Source organism: Oreochromis aureus, linkage group 7 (assembly GCF_013358895.1).
Source record: "Oreochromis aureus strain Israel breed Guangdong linkage group 7, ZZ_aureus, whole genome shotgun sequence".
Classification (NCBI taxonomy): Eukaryota; Metazoa; Chordata; class Actinopteri; order Cichliformes; family Cichlidae; genus Oreochromis; species Oreochromis aureus.
In genome coordinates this window covers 9,501,612-9,521,866 of record NC_052948.1, presented here as the reverse complement: position 1 = coordinate 9,521,866, position 20,255 = coordinate 9,501,612, and the positions used below count along the sequence as shown (strand labels likewise).

Genomic DNA, 20,255 nt, shown 5'->3' with positions numbered 1-20,255 from the left:
CCGCTCGGTATACCGTACAAACAGACCTCACACAAGCGCAGCATCCTACAAGAGTTGTGGTGTTTACAGAGATTGAGTTGATAAAGTTTGATTCAAACTTGTGACGTGTGCGTGTTCCACGTTGGCCCGGACGTGGCAGTCGGCAGTGCTCCTGTGTGGAAATCACGGTGAAAAAGCGGATCAGAGATACAGCACCACAGTCTACGTGTGTGTTCCTGCTGCGGCCTGTGTCACTTCTACTCCCACAAAGTCAAACATCCACGGACAGTTATGGGGCTCACTATCTCGTCCATCTTCGGTCGGCTTTTTGGCAAAAAACAGATGAGGATTTTGATGGGTGAGTGCTAGCTTTAGATAGCGCTGTTAGCTAGTTGTTGATGAGAGTTCGTGGGAGAGCACTTCTCAGACTTCTAAAATTTGGGGGGTAGAAAGAGGAGGAAAAGCACAAAGAAGAGACAATTATATTATTATTACTATTGTTGTTCTTAATATTTTGTTGTTTGAAAAAAGTAACAAATTGTTGTCGTCGTGGTTTTTAATTTTTTATGTGTGTGGTTTAAAAGAAGTTTCGTAGTGAAGTCTGTTAACAGCGTCATTTTAAAAGAAATTACGTCAAAATACTAAAAGAAAACTTATTGAAATTAATGATATTGTCATTGGCAAGTGGGCACTTGAAAGAATAACAGTGCGACGATTAAAGCTGTAAATATTGTAACTAAAAATGCTAACATAAGTTGTTTGACGGTAACTCGTTACGGCGTTTTCACGTTGTTTAACTCGAGTAATTAAGCAATTGTCTCCTGATGACGTTTATTTGCGCAAATGGCGTAACAGGGCACGATATTAGTCGACTTGTGGTGAGTGATGACTGGACTGAAGACTGGAGGAAGACGCTGTTACGCAATCAGTTCAATGTTCAGCACTGACTTGTATTCACTTTTAATATGAATGTTGACTTGTTTTTTAAACCATGTTGTTTCCCTGCAGTTGGATTGGATGCTGCAGGAAAAACGACCATCTTGTACAAACTGAAGCTGGGTGAAATTGTAACTACCATCCCAACCATCGGTGAGAGACTTTCCTTTATTTTTTTTCCTTTTACAACTTGAAGTTCAGTTGTGGTTCTTTGATGGTTCTCTCCAGTGTTTAGCAGTGTTAAGAGCTGCCCCCTTTCTGCTTCTTCTTCTTCTGTAAAGGTTTTAATGTGGAGACGGTAGAATTTAAAAATATCAGTTTCACCGTGTGGGACGTGGGTGGCCAGGACAAGATCAGACCTCTCTGGAGGCATTACTTCCAGAACACACAGGTATGTAATTTGACCGTCATGCAGTTTTCTGACAACTTTGGATTAATAGCCTAAAGATACCTTAGCTCAGTTCAAGCTTATCAAAATCTCAACAGCAGTTGCTTTAAATTGCTTTATAGTGGAAGGTAAAGCTCACACAGTGTTAAGAGAGAAAACCCCTACAGTCAGGTGAGCCTCAAGAGGAGGGACTAGGTAACAGCAGGAAGGAAAAACGCAGTCAGAAATACACTTTGTCAAGGCAGCCATCCAGTTGGAGGTGGAGCGAAAGAGAAAGTAAAAAGAAGTGTGTAAGTGAGACGGGCAGTACCGCAGGCAGTCTCCCAGCAGCCTGAGCCTATACCAGCGCAATAAATGGATGCCCAAGGATCACTTGGTCAGTACTAACTGTAAGCTTTATCAAAAAGGACAGTTGTAAATCTAATTTCAGTAGTAGAGAGAGTTTCTGTATAGTGCTCGGCGATATGACGATATATATCGTGTGGACGATAGAAAAGTGTCTATCATGCCATTTGTCTTCTATCGTTTCTAACCCTAATTTTTAAAAATTATTACATAAAATATATCATTAACCCTTTACAACCGGTCGGAGCAGGCACACTCCGTTTTGCCTATTTTTAAATCCCTGTAGAACTGGAACCACGTCAGCTAGCGCAATAATTTTTTTTGCATATGAAACCGTAGGTGTTGTACTTGCATCTTATTCCATTAGCTTGCCCTAGGTCACGGTTTCCTTCCACATATAGCTTTGCAAAAATTGCATAAAAAGCACTTCCAGCAACAAAAACATAATATTCCAGAAACACGCTTTGCTGATCCGATCAGCTGTTCATAACACTTCCTCGTTGGAATAGAAGTCAGCGCGAACTATCGCATGTCCGCCATTAACTGTCCGAAACCGGAAGTGACGTCCTTTTCGTGGAAAATGTAGTTTTTTACCTTCAAAGCTTATGTTGGTGTTTTTAAAAGTCATGTTTGACTTTATGCTTTTCTGTGTCGTTTCTGGGAGGCTTAGAAGTCATATTACACTGTTGGAAATAGTATATTTTGATGTACATGTTGTTTTTTTGCAAATTTTCATTATAATATTTATTTTCATTTTTCTTGCAGTATATAAAAATTAGTGTATCTCAAAAATAAAACAAAAAAAAGTGAAGACACTCAAAATAAATTTCTCGTGGTTGGAAACTATTTTGTGCAACTTTTTTGTATTTACAGTTTTGAGGGATAAACCTCTTAAATTTCTCTAACTAGAAATATATGGAAAAAAAACAAAAACGATTTTCTATTTTTTTGTAGTTTATTGCACTTTTTTGCAATTTATGTAGTTACTATGGACTTAATGCATACATATTATTAAAATTTGGGCTATAACTGTTGTATTGATGTATAGCAACTTGAAATGCTCCCACAAATGGCACTACAGCATGTAAAATGTAAAGATGAGCTCTGGCGGACTTGGTTCTATGGTAGGTCTTAAAGGGTTAAATAGCCTATTGCAAATATATTAGTGTTGTCTTCTCATTATACATACTCTTAACTTTATGCAAGAGAAAATAAAGTATAAAAAAATGATATTTTTCGCAAAGAAACTCTGTCTTGTGGTTTTGCAACATGGTGCTGCTTTACATGCACCCGGATTTTCGACATGCTTTACGTTAACTCAAAACAAAGACTGCACCCTCTCCACTCGCTGTTTACAGACTGCGTACTTTCCAGATGACCACAGGTCAGGTGGTATATCGTGATATATATCGTTATTGTGATATAAAATTCATATCGTGATAAATATTTTTTCCAAATCGCCCAGCACTATTTCTGTATTCTAAATCCAAACTGGGAGCTGTTTCCACAGGAGAAGGGCCGGATAGCTGAAGGCTCTGTGGCCCACTTTACTTTTAGAAACTCCAGGAGCCACAAGTAAGCCAGTAGCCTGAGTGTGAAGTGCTGGACAAGATTAATATGATACTATAAGGTCTTTAAGATATGATGGGGCCTGATTATTCAAGACTTTATATGTAACTTAAATTCTAAATTCTTTAATAGGGAGCCAATGAAGCCAATATGTGGGAAATATCAGCTCTTGTTCTCATCCCTGTTAATACTTCTATTGAAGCATTTTGTATTAGTTTGAGACTTTTCAGGGAACATTTAGAAAAACCAGATAATAATAAATTACAGCAGTCTAGTTTATGAATAATAAAAGTATGAACTAGTTTTTTAGCATCACTCTGAGATGGGGTGTTTTCTAATTTTAGTGACATTACATAGGTGAAAGAAAGCAGTCCTAGATATTTGTTTAATGGGCACATTGAAGGACACGTCCTGATCACAAACAACTCCCAAGATTCTTCGCAGTGTCCCTGGAGGCCAAGTTAATGGGATTCAGAGTAATCATCTGGTTGGATACCACGCTTCTGATGATTACACAATCTCATGTTTAGCATAATAATGTGTCATTGAGAAGTAGTAGCAGTTGGCAGCTAAGAAATGCAAAGGCAACAGATACGCTGACCATGTTTGCTTTTCATTAAATGACTAACATTAAATTCTAATGTAATCACTTCAACACTCTTCTTGTTGTGCAGGGCCTCATCTTTGTAGTGGACAGCAATGACAGAGAAAGGGTGGCTGAGTCAGCAGAAGAGCTGTCTAAGATGGTACGTACCTGATATGTTCAACTCAGTCCCAACAGCAGTGCATTGTTAGTGTAATTTTGAGTAAAATGTTAGGCTGTCTGACTTTGAGTTCTTTCGTACTGGGCAATGGCTAAATAAGAAAAGCAGTTTCATTCTTTCCCCTCCTGGCTTTTCAGTTGTTTTAATGCTGTTCCCAACATGCATTACAGGAACTCAAAACGTAAACCCAGTCTTTACAGGATGTACTTCATCCTTAATCTTTGTCTCCTTTTTCTCATAGATAGCTTTACTGTTAGATCACTGTCCTCGTTACTGTGGGAGTCTGTTTGTAGTTTGAAGTGCTGATTGATTTGGTCATGCCTTGGAGAAACATGGATTTCTCATCATATTTTTACTTCTTCTGAGCCATCCAGAAGCAAGTAGTATCTACTTTCTAATGTTGCCTTACTGTTACTGGCAAAGCCCATGAAAATGAAAGATGTGCGCATATGTGTGCACAAGCCTGTCCCAAAATAACAGCAGATCTTCATCCAGTTTACAGTTTGGCCAAATAAATTCAAATTTACATATTGAAAATGGATTGAGGTATATAAAACTGTAAAGTTTTACAAAATAATCTTAGAGTTTGTGGACAAATAAAGTTGTACTGTTTGAGATGAGCATGCAAGAATATTTACGGTGTAGAGCCATGAACCCATGGTCCCAAAATTGAAGCACGGTGGTGGTGGCGGCATGATTTAAGACCACTTTGCTGCCTCGATAGGTCCCCATAGTCAAAGAGAAAAATAACAGTCAAGTTTATCAGGACTTGAAACGACAGTAAAGTCGAATCATTGGTGCCAGACAAAGATCTAAACTCAGTAGAAATGTCCTTCAACCCATTTATCTTGCTATAACATGAAATCTCTAATCTGGTTTCTGCAGCTGCAAGAAGACGAGTTGAAAGATGCAGTTTTGCTGGTATTTGCAAACAAACAAGATCTTCCCAACGCCTTATCAGTCAGCGAGCTGACGGACAAACTTGGCCTTCACGCCCTCCGCAGCAAAACTGTAAGTAATTTGAATAGAAAACTGTCTTTACACCAGAAGACAGGAAAAAAAAAAAACAAGCATGTTTAGAGCTCTTTTCACAATCTCACATTATCTCACCCCCACAGTGGCACATTGAGTCTACGTGCGCTACCCAGGGCACTGGGCTATATGAAGGACTTGACTGGCTATCCCAAGAGTTGTCCAAGAACTGAGGAAGGACTGGTTGGATAGAAGAAAGAGACTAAACGCCACAAAATAGGACTGAAGGCACAGACATTCAGTCAAGACTTTCCAGCACCAGTGATCACACAAGGGATCAGGCTGGTGGACAATGTAGTCATCTTTGGAAAAAATTAATAACTCCTCTTTTTGATTGTATTATCAGTTACATTATCTCTTGACCTAGTGTCTATTCTCTTTTTGTTCCTACTTATCACCACTTATCATTTCCATTTAATGCCTTGGCTCCTGTCTAGGCAGCATCTGCAGTAATCACTTCCTTGTACTTAGACTTTATCTTCCTTGAACCTTGGAGGGATATGACAAAATAAAAAAGCTTTATTTAAAGACAATTTATAGGCCACAAACTGTGAATGTTAGACCCAACCCTGTGGTTCACCTCTGTGTCCTTAATCTAATCCCAACTCATTTTTGAAAAAAAGGCTTGTGCCTTTCAGTCTGAGGTGCAGGAGGATTGCAGTGATTTTGCTACTAGTGTGGAACCACATGTATCCACAAAGGAGCATCGTGCCTTCTGGTCCCTCTTTGCCTAAATCTGAGTAATCCTTTCTTTATCACATTGTTAGGTCATGCTCCCTCCTAATATGCTTTTGTCTCTCTATGCTTTTGAAACGCAGAATTATGCAATAATATGTGGTGGATTGCACGCTGTGGTGCAGCAAAAACAAAACCAAAGTGAGAACAGATTTCTTTCTGGAACTTATCCTGTTTGAACATCTGTGAATTTGGCTCATTTGCCTTTTTTCACTTTGTTTTTATGAACCACAATGAAAAAAGAGGGGACTTAAGTTCTTTTATCTTGTGATCTTCTATCCTCCCGAAAAAAAATCTTTTTCCTAAAAGGAGGAAGGAAGCATCTTTTCAGTGTTGACACAGGGCCAGTGTCATTGCAACACAGTAAAGCAGCATGTGTTTTTTTTCCTTTGTTGCTTTTGTCTGTTTCTCAGCAGTTGTACTGTTTTACAAATACTGTGTTACATATCCCATACCTACCCATCAATTTATCTGGGTACATTCCAACTTGTGCTTTAAGATATTCTCTAACAATATTTTCCAAATAAAGTTAGTGTTTAAAGATATTTTTCAGACTCTCCTCATTGTTGACGACATTTGACGTCATTTGTCTGTGTTTCTTCAGGCCAGGTCTCGCTTTCTTGGCTTTCAGCTTTGTTTCATCATCAGTCAACATCTTTTTATCAGGAACCAGGCTGAGAGGAAGTGAACATCTTTAGTACCAACTATGTTTTGCGCTGTGACTTGGACAGAGTCCTTACAAACAGATCTCACCTTCTGTCTGTCTTTGCTTATGTATTACTTGCTTTCAAGCCACCACATTTCCTAGCACACATCTTCCTTGATGTTTGGGTGTGACCTAAGGTCATCTGTACAGCGAACTATACGGCTTCTGCATGTTGAAAATGGCCCTCAGGAGAGCAAGATTTTATTTTTTTTTATTATTATTTTTTTTTTTACTAATGTAACTAAAGAGTTAGAGGTGAGGAGAAGCGATTTGACTGTAAACTAACAAACTGAGCTGGAGGCATTGCACTGAAAATAGCTATCAATGCTTTGAGTAAAACATTCAGCCTACGTGACCTTGATGCAGTTTCCCTTCATTTTGACTGCTAGTGGTATGTGATAGTGACTTGGAGAGAAAAGCAGGATTAGTAATGTGGATTTCTTCTCAATGTTAGTAAATGGCAGTTTCCTGAATAAGAGCGTCTCGTCTTTTGTAGCAGTTTGGATGGAAAATGTCAAAGCTAAGTGCCCAAATCAGATGCATTGATTCAAGTTGAATGCGGACTGAATAATAGAGAAGTATAATGACATGGTGCACTGGAAAGGGCATAAAGGCAGAGCAGCTCACTCACAGCATCTGCTGAAATTCACACCACTGTCAAGTAAAGAGGAAGGGTAAAAAGTTGAAACGAAATGCTAAAAGGCTTGAATATAAAATTGCTTTCAAATAAAAGCTTTGTAATGTAGCTCTCTGTGTTTCCCCAGCATGTCCTGTGCTGGGCAAGAGCAGATGTGTGAAATGTATCCAGCATATGGTAATCATTTTTTAAATGGGAGATGAGCCCTAATTGGGCTAGAAAAAGGCTGTATTATCATCTTTTCATCATTACCATGTTGTTACTATTGCAGCACTGCAGGGGGCGATAATGTCAAAGGTGAGTCACTAGCTTGGACCAAATCCTTATTTAAGTTTGACAGTGTTTCTAGTAGATGTTGGCAGATGGCTTGAGCATGAAGTGAGGCTGCGGTTTGGGAAAGGGCTCAGAGAGGACTGGTGGTGGCTCCTGGGCTGGGCAGATCCCAGTGTACTAATGAGAAGTGAATGTATTGAACGAACAGCTTGTCGTGCAGGAGGGGGTCATATACAGACAGAATCAGGGGCACATAACGACGTTTATCTCCAATTCACAGCAGTTTAGTGTGCAATAAGATTAAAATGTGTGGCAATTTTCTGCCATGAAGACTTTATAGTCAATCAATTTTCAGTAAATCAGTTACCATAGTCATCAGACTGAGCTGGTGTGAGATGATCTGAGATCACCATACAGTATAAGCACAACATTCACACAGTCTCTCTTTTGGTGCTTGTTACAGTTTCTCAGAAGTTTTTCTCAGCATATCAAGTGAAGCAAAATCATGTATGAAGCCAGGTGCTAGGTAATTAGGACATACACAGTGTTTATAGGTGAAGGTGTAAGGATATAATTGGCTTGCTACGATGCATGAGTGTCTGTTCTAATGTATTTATGACAGCTAATCAGGCTTAGTGGAGCTGGGTCATCACACAGTTTTGTGAGTGAGTGCAAGCGGTGTGCATCAAGACAGATGAGCCCATGTGTACTCTGCTTTGTTGATCAGTTTTTTTCTTCACATTTCTTAAAGCCTCCTAGAAATACATTAAATGGGATTTAAACCATCACTTTTCAACGTAAACAGAAAGGTAAGCGTTACATTTAATTGCTGTGTGTTACATATGAAGTTATATAAAAACAATATAGTGGGACTGTTCTAAAGGCAGAACACTTAACTCAGTTTCAGAAATGAGATCCTTGCCCAGTAAGTAAAATGACAGCTAAAAGTAATACAAATACTGTCAGATTCCAAGCTGTATGTTTGTCAGAGTTGAAGGACGAAGGAAGCTGCTATTTGTCCAGGTGAAGCATCTTTCACACATATAATACGTTAGCAAAAGCTGATTTGCAGGTTTTACATGTGCAGGATGATGCCGACGTTGACCCCTCACATACCAGTACCACAGCCCACCTATTCCCAGGCCAGGGAGAATCTGGTGAAAGCTATCCCACCCAAGCTCCTCTGTCTACTAGCCTGTGGAGGTAAAGATTGTCGCTACGAGGGACCAGAGTGCTGGAAGTTGAACCAGCAAGTTATTCGAGGCATTTTCTCCTCCTGGTGAGAGTGTTTGGCAATCTAACACATAATTTTGTGTTGTGCGTGTTTTAGCAGTAAGGAGTCCATGCTGACTGTGAACTTCTATTTATCCCAGGGTAACAGATGACATAGTTGCCATGGCAAGACCATCAAGTTATCTAATTGAGAAGTACAACATCATAGATCAGTTTCAAAGGTAATCATTGGTCAGTATTGTCTGTGTAGTAAATTGATGCATGGCGCCTGCATCCTCACAGGAATTACTACAAAAAAAAGGACATAAAGCATCTTGTGTCACTTTTTTGCAACAACACTTGGTGATCGTAGTAGTTTTAGAGCTTCTGGAACTGTGGACACATTGCAAGTAACAACAAAAAACCTTTGAGATGAACACCAAGTGTCTGCAGCTTTCCTCCATTCTTTGACTTTGTTTTCAGGTTAAACATCAGGTCGATCATTAACATGCAGCTCCCGGGCGAGCATGCTCACTGTGGACCTCCTCTGGACCCTGAAAGTGGTTTCACCTACTCTCCTCAGATCTTCATGGACAATGACAGTGAGATCTTAAAACACTGAAAGCAAAGCATATTTATTTTCAATACAGAAAACAGTTTATTTTGTGTGCGAACATATGCTGATGGCTTTAATGCTCTTTCCTTTAGCCCACTATTCTTATTCTGTTTATGTGCAGTTTACTTTTACAACTTTGGGATGCCAGATTTTGGAGTGTCATCTCTTGTTGGGTTAATTGACGCAGTGAAGGTTATTGCCTTTGCGGTGAGGGAAGGAAGAGTGGCAGTGCACTGTCATGCAGGCCTGGGGAGGACAGGTAGGATTAAAAATATATTCCATTTAAGTAAGTATTGCATGTTGCAGATTGGCCACATATTATGCTCTTGCTGTGTTCCTGATCGGCAGGTGTCCTGATAGCTTGCTACTTAATCTACACTTTGCGCATCAGCCCGAGTGAAGCCGTCCACTTTGTGCGGATTAAACGGCCTCGCTCTATCCAAACCCGGGCACAGATAAGCAAAGTGTTTGATTTTGCTCGCCTGCTTGGCACACAGCTGGTTCAATACCCAGACCTTAGCCTGAGGCACGGAGCCCCTTTCACCCTGCAGCACTATCTAAACCGACAAGCACTCCTACTGCACGGCAAGGAGGCTCGCAATCTCAGACAAACACCAAAGGTCTGGATTTTGTCATCATAATACATTAATCCTGTGTCATGAAATGCCTGGATTGTAGAGCAATTAACCTTCTCCTCTTTTCTGACTTCCACTTGATTAGGTGCTGTACCTCCTGTGTGTGCGTCTCTCCTGCTTGGCTCTGGGTCTCCCTTCACCTCCAGAGGTCTATGCTGAACTGGACAAGAGGTCCGCACTTAGGGTCCTGAGCAGCACTGTGAGAGAGACTCTGGTGTCCAAGCAGTACTTGCCCTTGCTGAGAGAAGGTCATAGAAGCTCGTGGGCAGGTTCGGGGTCAATGTCCTCATGGGACGACCCGTTAGGATTCTTGGAGAGGAAGAGGGAGGTACTGATGGACAAACGCAGCTACAGTGACTCTGATCTCAGCAAGATCACGGTAAATGAGGTGAAATATCAAAATTGTGCATACAGAATTATTAAAATTCTTGAATAATAAAGTAAAATGGGGCTGGTTATAAAGGATTCGTCCCCCTTTGTTGCATTTTGTACTGAAGGGATCGGAGCTGAATCCATACTGCACCACAGCTCTTGGAGATGAGAAACACTGGTGTTTGCCAGAACGTATGCGAGCTGATCTCAGACCAGTTAGTCCGGTTTTTGGTGGGCTTTCATCAGGCTACCAAACCACTAAAAAGGAAACTCATATACTCAATATTCCAGTGTCCAGCATGAGAACAAACAGCAGCTGTGCTAAGCAATCAAAGTGCAAGGCTAAAAAGGCTCTACCCAAATATAGCTCCAATGTGGAGGTAACCTTACATTTATTTTTAAAAATGGTAACAATAAAGAAATCTTTGCCGTGGATGTGTTCTAACCAATGTCACATGCAGCTGTGCAGAAATCCACATAACCTAGGCCCAACCTCGACGGCTCGTCCTGTAGCTAAAGCAATGGCAGAGCAGGGTCCTCCAGGAGAAACAGTTCTGCAAAGGTCGGCTCTGCTGCAGGTAAAATGAACAAACAAGCAATCATTGTTATCAATCAGAACATATCAGTGAATTCATACTACTGCTCACTTTTTCTACAGGAGGAACTGAACAGTAGTGAGTGTGGCTGGGCTCTGCTGGTCACTGAATCAGATCCTCATGTTCTCTGCTGTCTCTTGTGGACCTGGCTGGAGAAGCTCAGGGTTAGTGGCATCACACAAGGAATTTACGATTAAGCACCCTCTACTGCAGTAAACATTTGTCTCTCACTTTTACTGGTTTTCTCCAATCTCATTCAGGAACCTGTCCTGAGTGCCGAGGACATAGAAAGACTGAGTATTAGAGCAAGCAACAGGAATCCTCTCAGTGTGCTCAAGAAAGTAAGCAAAGAATCATCCTGTGCTTTCTTACTAAGCATCTATACATTTATACTTAAATCTCCTTAGATGTAAGATGTTATTTGGGATATCACATTATTACAGCCACAGAGACACACCATTTACTGTGTGCTGAGCTGCGTGAGCACAGTCACCAGCCTGTGTCCACACAGAGAGGAGGCAGTGCTTCACCGACTGATACGGGCACTTACGAGGGTAAGACAGAGCAGAAGTTCAATGAGTAAATCATGTTGCATTTATTCTAAATATGAAAACTTTTTTTCAAGTGTTATCATTTTCTTTTTTTTTTTAATAAATACACATATATACACATATCTTACAGCGCTCCCAAGAGGAAATGGAAAGCCTTGCACCTCTAATGAAAGTCATGAAAGCCACTTTGAGAGAAACCTTCCACAACTACAGATACTTCACTAGAGCCTGCAGCACCAATGCTACACTTTGAAGACCGGAGTTTATACAGAAACAAAAACTGATACTGCATGTTGTTGTTGGGGGGGTGGGGTTCCCACAGAGACATTTTGACAAATCAGAGTAGAAAAATCCGAGGTGCAAGCCCTTAAATAAATGATGGCTTAAATCTGTCTAATTACTTTAGTTGTAGGATTCTGTAAGGGTTTGCCATCACACTGAGATGGCTTAAATGGCCAGCAATTAAGTTACACTTGTTTTCCTAATTCCAAATATGATAATATAGAGCACCCACTGTGTAGAATTAGCAGAATATGACATATAAAGACCAACCTCCCCCTTCATGTCTCATCTTTATCTTCCCTTTTTAAAAATATCACTATTTCACAATAAATGTGGGCCTAACAAAATTGCTAATAACCCATACTAATTTAGATGTAAGAAATAAAGTGTCAGCTACACAGTCTAACAAGAACTATTACCTGCTCTACTCTTTCAGTCTAAGCTGTGTTAATGTGTTTCAATTTCAACTGCCCCCTCTGGCACTAAAATATTTTGTTTGTGATGTGTCCTGCTTATACTGTTACACACTTCACAGGGGGCAATGAAAATGTGCCAATGCCTATAAATTAAGCCTAAGATATTCCCAGTAGAGGGCATTAAGATTAAGTCATATATTTGTTTGTTTCAGTGGATTAAGATGATTTGAAATATTTTAAACAGTTACCTGGCAAAGAGTAACAACTACATCTGTGCCATGGACCAGTCCTCCATAGAGTGCTAGAAAAGTGGTTAAACTTGAAATAAAGTTAGAATTAAAAAAAACAAACATTTAATCAGTTTAGCACTGAATAGTATATCAGGTCCTTTCATTAGCCCTAAGAGGTTAAATCCAAGCAGTGTGCCCACAGTGTGACCCTGTAGCAGAACAGCATTTCATACCTAATAAATCATTTACAACATCTGCATAATGTATTGCATGTATATACTTCTTGCATGTCTCTGGTTAAATGTGAGTGAGTCAGATATTATACGAGAGAGACAAGGCACCCCAACTTTTTTTTATTTCATTATTATTATTAGTAGTATTTTTTATCTGATTAAACTGGTTAAAGAACATTATATCCAACACATATTAAGAATAAGTGTCAGAGAGTCATTGCCATGGCAACGTTGTCATAGTGAAGTTGACAACCATTAAACAATCTGTGTTTGGGTTCAGCGCACATGCTCATTTCTGTGGAAAAAGCCTGTCACGGACTATAAGCAGGATCGGGATTTTGTGAGGTAAAAATCACGAATCTGTTTACTTTATTTCACCAACTGAATAAAACTGAAAGCAGTCAGTGATTCGTTAGTTTGGAACGCAAACGGTAGAAACTGTTTTTATTTTTTGGTGAAAGATTTTCTGCTTTTTCTGTAAAAAACATAATCAACCAGCCCCCTGCCAAACAAAAGTCAAGCGTAATGAGAAAAAGCGTAAGTATGTACATACTTACGCTTATGATTCATGAACTTAGCTCGATGCTTTATATAACTCATTAACATGGCTAACGCTTGTTTTCACAGGTGAGCGCAAAGCTGTTTTATAATTATTGATCACTTATGCTCAATCAGTGCGAGTTAGCAAATGAGTTAAGTTTATTTCTGGTGTAAGTGTTGTCATTCATGTGAAATGAGTTATGGTTGTCATTGTTATTATTGTTCCAAATCTGTTGCCATGATTAGCACCGTGATGTTGCTGTTCCAGGTGAAGCCACACTCGTGTTACTACTGAGCCACTCAGAAAGGTGCAGGATTTGAAAGAACTTGTACTGTACATTGAGAAAAAGTTGGCAAACGCTTAAAGTGCCTTCATCGATAGTAATGCACTTTCTTAATATATATATGTATACACAATACAGCATTTACCAAGTGTGCAGTCAGATCTATTAGCATTTGTAATGAGATCTACATTTATTGTTATTTAAGAAAAAGTTAAGACATCATGAGATGGCAAATATGCTGATGGCTATTTTAAGTCTCCATATATAGTGTTTTTACATATTTGCCTAACAAGTTGAAGAAGCTCATTTGAAATCTGCTAAAACAAACATGTGGAGCTACCTGCTATGGTGAATAAGGGATCAGCTGAATATAGCACCACAGAAGGATGAGTGATTTTATCTTTTTTTCCTTTGTTTTTTGTTTTTTTCATGTGCACGTCCCCCTTTGTCATTTTCAGTCATTTCTCATGACTTTCTCTCTCAAGGTAATGATGAAGGCTGATCCCTGGGTTGGCACCTGGAGGCCCCACAAGCCAAGAGGTCCTATAGCTGCCCTCTATGGTAGCCCGGGGCCCAAGTATGCACTGCCTGGACTCACAGGTAGTGTTAGAATAGATTTTTTGTTGTTGTTGTTGTTATCAGCACAATTATTATGATTAGTAGTAGTAGTAGTATTCAGTAAGGGTGTGTTCTTCTTCTGTGATAAAGGTGTGTCTCAGCACGACCCTACTAAATACAAAGCCCCAGTGTTCAGCTTTGGGATGCGTCGTAAGGAGGTCAATAATAACTTTTCCCCTGGGCCAAGATACCTGATTCCCACCAACATGACCAGAGAGGGCCTGAGCAACCAGCCTGCATTTTCACTCCATGGCCGTCCAAAGGAGCCCAAGTTCTTCGAGCCTCCTGGACCAGGTCAGCAGAACTCTTAACACATTAGACGCACATGAAGATGCTTTACTCCTGGTCTCAGTGTCTTTACAGAAATTTCTTTGTTGCTGTTAGGTCAATATTCCCCAGAGCACTCAGCAAAGTGGATCTACCGCTCTGCGCCTGCTTATTCACTGTTAGCCAGGCACAAGGAATTAGGTGGCAACAAAACACCAGGTAAAATACGTATTTGTTGTTGTGTATTTGTACTGTGAATGACAAAGTTTCATAGTACAAAATCTGTAAACTCTATCTCTCGCTCCTACTGCAGGTCCTGCGACCTATTCTCTGCCTCCCGTGATAGGGATGAACACTGCGGTTGCATCTTCTGCTCCCTGCTTCTCAATACGTGGCCGCAACAAAATCGGAACCTTCTACGACGACCAAAGCAAGGTGCATAGTTATATATGTAACATGTCTTTTAAGATTTATATTTCACTGAAAAGCCATCTGTTTGTCATTTTTTAATGAATATGATTTTATATTATTGGGAGCTTTTAGTTTCTTTATGTGACCTTTGACTTCTCATGCACGTCAGTTCCAGTAGTTTCCCACTGTACTCCTGTTTACAGAGTAATCCTGTGTATAAACTTTACATGTTGTCTTTTTAGTGTAAAGTGTTTGTTTTGGGCTGAGATTTTATTAGTTTGCTGTAAGCAATTTTTATGTCTTCTAAGTAATTAATATTGAATTAATACAGATTAATATTGTTGGTAGTTATGAGGATTTTGTGTTAATAAAATCATGAGAAAAAATAGAGTTTACACATCACTCTATGTAGTCCTCTGAAAAACTAAGTAAGCCCCATGGTTCAATAGCTTGTAGAGCCATCATCAGCAATAACTTGAAGCAACATGGAGTAATCTTTCCCTGTATAACGTTTCTCTGACATGATTGTGGAGGTATTTTATCTCAGTCTTCAGTTCATAGAAGTTTGCAGGCATTCCTTTATGCACAGCTCTTTTAAGGCCCTTTTAAGGCATTTGTGCTGATACGCTGTTTTGTTTTCTCCAAATGTGGTGCTGTGCGGTATGGACAAACATCTCCAACACTGGTCTTTGTTGTCTGTTAAGAATTGTTCTGGAAGTCTTGTGGTTTGTTCCAATGCAGCATTACACATGAAAGCCATGCTGCAACTTTCTTTTTATAGAGAAGACTATTTCTTTTGGCAACACTTCCAAACAAGCTGTCCTTATTCCTTCGTTTTCTAATTCTACTGTCATGAACTTTATCATTTAACCTGCTAACTGAGGCCTGAAATGTCTGCTTTTGTAGATGTGCTCAGACTGGCCTGTGAAAAGCTTTTTCATGTGACTAGTAAAAACAGTGTTTAACAGTTGTAATAGTTATACATGGTTATATAATCTCAATGCAAATTTCATGTCCATTAAAATGTATCTAAATCATTGTAGCTGTGATATATATCTATTACACCTCTCCCCTACAGGGCCACTAGCTGACTGATAAGGTGTGTGCCATCACATTAAATTTCATTACTCAAATTCCAAAAGTATATACAAAGTACATATAAAAACCTGCACAAAAAACTGCATTGCATCATGATTATATACTAACAATTTTTCTATTTTATCTCATTTGCTGATCTACTTTTGAAATGGCTCATAAGTGAAATTTGTTAAGACAAGTTAAGATGAGAAGGGAGAAACACCCTTCAGCCATCTTACGGTTGTTGGTGTTGTGTAGTTTGTCAACCAGAAGGCACTTTGTAACTTATCTGTTGGCAACAGGTGTTTGCAAATCCACAAATACAACAACCAGCTGATCCAAGCAGCTATAGGCAGAGGGTAAATGAGTAACCTACAACTTGTTGGAGCAGAGAACAAGTTTATTTTTAAACTGCGCTGTCATATTATCTAAGTAAGGACTCATAAGTGACGACACGCAACAAATGTTAGGAAAATCTGTTTATGTTTCATGTGTCTGAAAGAAAAAAATGAAATCACCAAATATTGGCATCCTAAAAATCCTCCGTCAGGCTCTATTCCCTATGTATACGAAACAAAACAATAAAGATTAAGCTCAAATATCTGTTTAAATAAAATTACATTTAGTACAACATATTCATATGATTGGTCTTCTACATGTAGACCTTTACACAGTTCTTGGGAGAATAAATTGGCCTCAGTTGTCAGGGCAGTGTGGTCGACTCATTTCCATTACCACAACACAGACTGTAGCAGGACAGTGTCAGGCCAGACTGGTTACATACAGGTATAAAAGTTACTCAAGCAAACCCTAAAAAGCTGAACCCAAACCAAACCAAAAAACTCCTAGCAATTGTGATTTACTGTTGTTGTCTATACTTTTGTTTCTCTTGGCCGCAGACTCCTGGCCCTGCTGCCTATAAAGTTGTGGACCCCAGTATTTATGGGCAGAAGCCTCCTCAATTCAGCATGACAGGCCGCAACTTCACTCCCGGTGAAACCACAGCGAAACCAGGACCAGGAGCATACAACCCTGAGCAAGTAAGAAACCTGATTATGTCGTTTTCTTTTTGCCCCACAAATATGAACATTTTTTATTCATCGAGATTTTTTCCTTCCTAGGTAAACCTCACAAAAACCAAAGCCCCGAGTTTTACCTTTGGATTGCGTCATTCTGAGTACATCCTACCAGTCCCTGGGAATGTTGAGGAATAGTGTCCTCTGTCATCTCTTAATTTAACTGGAAATGACCACAGAAGTTTTTCAATAAAGCATAAAATACAAACTGCTCAGCACAACAGTGAGATTGTATTTTGATGCCAAAGAATTTAGGCCAGATTACTCCATTTGTCATATTTGAGGTCAGTTAAGGAAAAAATACTTGAAGAAATTGCTCATCTTTTTACAGAATAAGATAAATTCACTGTTTCTGTCTTATGTCTCAACTTTGTGGAATTTCCAGGTTACGGTTTAGCCTTTTGCACAGAGTTTATAGCAGAACCTCTGCAATCCCAATTCCTGAGTTAGTCATTTGGTATTTTGCAAAGTGACACTTTAATGTGGATCCAACTTTCATATTAGGCTGTATGACACATACAAACTACATGATCACTGATATTTTGCTTTTGCCATTTAAATTAGCCACAGAGCCACTAAATTGTTAAAGTCAGCCGATACAGAAAATTTAACACCTGTAGACATAGCCTATGTGCAAGAACAATGTTATTTTGCTTTTATATTTGGCCAAATACCAACAGCTTGTGAAACAGATTGTTGGCTTTATGTGAAAAGAAAAAAAAATGTGTGAAACTGCCTAATAGAGCTGTGAAAAGGGTTTTCAGAGAACTCCATGCAATCCTGTGAAAACCTAAGTACACGCTTACACTTGTACACTCTGTGATGGGTTATAAGGACATTTCCAAACAATTTAATTCTACAGTGAGAAAAACTATTCGCCTAAAACATTCAAGGCAGTTGCCAGAGATTTGTCTTTGCAGGAATGTATTTAGAGTTGAAAGTTAGACATTGCAATGCTCAGACAAACTGCAAAGAAATCCAAGCGCTACATCTCAGACTCTACAGGCCTCAGTTATATCATGTTTAAAGTTTATGGCACCACAATCCAAAAAAGGCTGAACAAGCATGGCTTGGCTGAAACCCTCTTTTCTCTAAAAAGAGCAATGCAGCAAAGTTTTGCATCTCAACCAACCACAAGACTCCTGGAAATATCTTCTTTGGACAGAGAAGACCAAAGTTCACAGCACCACATTTAAAAAAAACTAAAGAGAGCATATCAGTACAAACACCTCATACCAACAGTCAAACACAGTGGTGGAGGGGTGATGATGTTGGCTGATTTTGGAGCCACAGGACTTGGGCACTTTGCATCTTGGGCATCTTTCCTAGGTTTTGTTGTATAGCAAAGTATTCTAGAGTCAAATGTGATGCCATCTGTCCTATGGCTTAAGCATGGCCAAAACTGGGTCACGGATTACTTCAAATTATTGCTGCTAAAGCTGGCTAGAGGCAACCGAATCAGTACTGTAGTTACACTTGGGTTTCTTCATTCCAAATATGACAAGATATGACCCACTGTGAAACATGCCCAACAAAATGGCTAATAACCCCTACTATTTTAGATGTAATTTAATGATTTTTAGTGTGGTTATTGTTTCACACACTGCTTCTGCATTTGACCTTTCCTTATATAAACAAATGGATGGATGAACAGTGTAATATGTCATGTTCATCTCATTTTCTTTCTTTTACCCAGTACTAAGACCTGGTAAAAAGTAGCCAATTTTTTTATTATGTATGTAAAACCTTTCAAGAACCTATGCTTCCAGAAAAAGTCAAAATAGGATTCATGTGTTTCATAGTTAGGTTATATATCCCTCCCCCTCTTAGATGCTACAAATGACAGAGATATTGGCATATAGCAGCAGTGTGCAGAGGACCGCAAAGGTGTACTAGGTGTGGGGATAACCATAGGTATGAGGAATGTGGGGCCAGATAAATGTTGTAACTGTGGAGGGCAGCACAGGGTGACATATGGGGGATGTGAAGCTAGGAAGAAGGCCATAGAGGTTGAGCATGTTAAAACGGGTAACAACATAAGCTATGCAGAGGCTGTTAAAAGGGTGCAAATACAGAAAAGAAAAACTGAGATAGGAAGGCTTCAACAGGTATCATCATCAGGTTTGACTCAAGTAGAGAGAACGGATACTGAAACCACAGTGGAAAAGATATGAATGTTATTCAATGCATATATAATCAACTGTGCAGATCAAGTAAAATACAAGACAGAAAAAATCAAAATGATTGTGAGGGAAGTGTTTTGGTATGAGAGGGATTTCATGGGAGCATATACACAAAAGGCTAGGGGAGATGGGAAGCCAGGAACATCTGGAGACAAGATAATATGATCGTTTTGCAATAGAATCCCAGAAGCTTATTAGCAAATGGACAAGAGCTTAAAGGAATCATTAAAAAGAAATTCTAATAAGACACCTGATATAATTTGCATCCAGGAAACATGGCTCAAACCAAATTTAGATTTTGTAATCAAAGGATATAGCAGTGTATGTAGGGATAGGAAAGAAGGTAAAGGAGGAGGATGTGTAAAACAATGTATTCAGTATAGAGTTCTAGCAATAGGTATGCAGTTGGAATATACTGTAATTGAAACATGGACAAAGAAAGGAAGTATTAATGTTGTTAATTTTTGCAATCCATATAAAAGGCTGTCATTAGATTCTATGGAAGAAATGGATATGTACATAGAAGGAAAAGTGGAATGGCGTGGAGACTAATGCTCACAGCACAGTATGGGGTAATTATAATGATGAGAATGGAAATGTAATTGAGGAACTCATGGAAAGCAAAAAGTGTGTATGTTTGAATGATGGAAGTGGAACAAGAGTGAATGTAAGAGCGGGTACAGAATCAGTAATTGATCTCACTTTGGTTTCAGAGTCACTAGCAGAAGTAATTAGAGATAACACAATAGGTAGTGATCACTATCCTATAATGACAGAAATAAGTTTGAATGTGGAAGAGTATGGAATGGGAGCAGTAGAAATATGGAATTGGGAATCATTTAAGCTCATAAGTGAACAGGAGTTACAAAACGTTGATTTAAGTGTTGGTGTTGAGACCAAGAAGAAGACTGTACCGTGGTGGACAAAGAAATGTGATGAAGCAATTAAGGCTCGAAATAAAGCTTTCCAAATGTTGAAAAGAAATCGTAACACTCAGAATCTTATTGAGTATAAAAGGTCACAGGGTCATTTGAAAAGAGTTGGAAAAAATGCAAAGAGAGATTTGTGGAGGAACTTTTGTAATTCAGCAGGAAGACAAACTAAAATAAATCAGCTATGGTCAATGATAAGGAAAATGAATGGGATTAAAAGAGAATATGGGTATCCAATCCTGAGTGATGGAGAAATAACAGCAATTAGAAATGAAGAGAAGGCTAATATGATGGCAAAATCACTTGCTAAAATTCATATTTCAGACAAAATTGATGGAGAAAGGAAAAGAGGAAAAGGAC

The 20,255-nt window shown here is 39.2% G+C and overlaps 3 protein-coding genes across 6 annotated transcripts; all 3 read left to right on the top strand.

Annotated features, from left to right (window-relative positions):
• The first annotated feature begins 122 nt into the window (after positions 1-122).
• On the top strand, positions 123-6,293 carry LOC116318286 (ADP-ribosylation factor 5-like). Its single transcript, XM_031737247.2, has 6 exons — positions 123-337; positions 988-1,068; positions 1,197-1,306; positions 3,892-3,963; positions 4,867-4,992; positions 5,100-6,293. The coding sequence occupies exons 1-6, from the start codon at positions 271-273 to the stop codon at positions 5,184-5,186; spliced, it is 543 nt and encodes a 180-aa protein (XP_031593107.1). The 5' UTR covers positions 123-270; the 3' UTR covers positions 5,187-6,293.
• A 2,162-nt stretch (positions 6,294-8,455) lies between these two features.
• Positions 8,456-12,520, top strand: zgc:77752 (uncharacterized protein LOC393862 homolog). The gene is made up of 12 exons (XM_039615892.1): positions 8,456-8,643; positions 8,738-8,818; positions 9,060-9,178; positions 9,314-9,451; positions 9,541-9,812; positions 9,913-10,215; positions 10,325-10,579; positions 10,661-10,777; positions 10,858-10,959; positions 11,056-11,136; positions 11,239-11,349; positions 11,477-12,520. Exons 1-12 carry the CDS (start codon positions 8,456-8,458, stop codon positions 11,597-11,599), a joined length of 1,890 nt encoding a protein of 629 aa, XP_039471826.1. The 3' UTR covers positions 11,600-12,520.
• A 200-nt stretch (positions 12,521-12,720) lies between these two features.
• On the top strand, positions 12,721-16,991 carry odf3b (outer dense fiber of sperm tails 3B). 4 transcript variants are annotated; one of them, XM_031737322.2, is made up of 7 exons: positions 12,721-12,852; positions 13,817-13,931; positions 14,040-14,243; positions 14,334-14,435; positions 14,530-14,651; positions 16,604-16,744; positions 16,826-16,991. In XM_031737322.2, the coding sequence occupies exons 2-7, from the start codon at positions 13,820-13,822 to the stop codon at positions 16,916-16,918; spliced, it is 774 nt and encodes a 257-aa protein (XP_031593182.1). In that variant the 5' UTR covers positions 12,721-12,852; positions 13,817-13,819; the 3' UTR covers positions 16,919-16,991. The 4 variants fall into 4 exon arrangements, with proteins under 4 accessions (XP_031593182.1, XP_031593181.1, XP_039470405.1 ...); XM_031737321.2 differs by lacking the exon at positions 12,721-12,852 and adding an exon at positions 12,912-13,044; XM_039614471.1 differs by lacking the exon at positions 12,721-12,852 and adding an exon at positions 12,912-13,048.
• Positions 16,992-20,255: the final 3,264 nt, after the last annotated feature.

Excerpts from the sequence above, each read along its gene's own strand:
- odf3b (XM_039614470.1), top strand. The coding sequence starts at position 13,799 with ATGACTTTCTCTCTCAAGGTAATGATGAAGGCTGATCCCTGGGTTGGC. Across the intron at positions 14,436-14,529 it reads AGGTGGCAACAAAACACCAG|GTCCTGCGACCTATTCTCTG; the intron begins GTAAAATACGTA and ends CTCCTACTGCAG. Across the intron at positions 16,745-16,825 it reads GAGCATACAACCCTGAGCAA|GTAAACCTCACAAAAACCAA; the intron begins GTAAGAAACCTG and ends TTTCCTTCCTAG.
- zgc:77752 (XM_039615892.1), top strand. The coding sequence starts at position 8,456 with ATGCCGACGTTGACCCCTCACATACCAGTACCACAGCCCACCTATTCC. Across the intron at positions 9,179-9,313 it reads GATCTTCATGGACAATGACA|TTTACTTTTACAACTTTGGG; the intron begins GTGAGATCTTAA and ends GTTTATGTGCAG. Across the intron at positions 10,580-10,660 it reads AATATAGCTCCAATGTGGAG|CTGTGCAGAAATCCACATAA; the intron begins GTAACCTTACAT and ends TGTCACATGCAG.
- LOC116318286 (XM_031737247.2), top strand. The coding sequence starts at position 271 with ATGGGGCTCACTATCTCGTCCATCTTCGGTCGGCTTTTTGGCAAAAAA. Across the intron at positions 338-987 it reads ACAGATGAGGATTTTGATGG|TTGGATTGGATGCTGCAGGA; the intron begins GTGAGTGCTAGC and ends GTTTCCCTGCAG. Across the intron at positions 4,993-5,099 it reads ACGCCCTCCGCAGCAAAACT|TGGCACATTGAGTCTACGTG; the intron begins GTAAGTAATTTG and ends TCACCCCCACAG.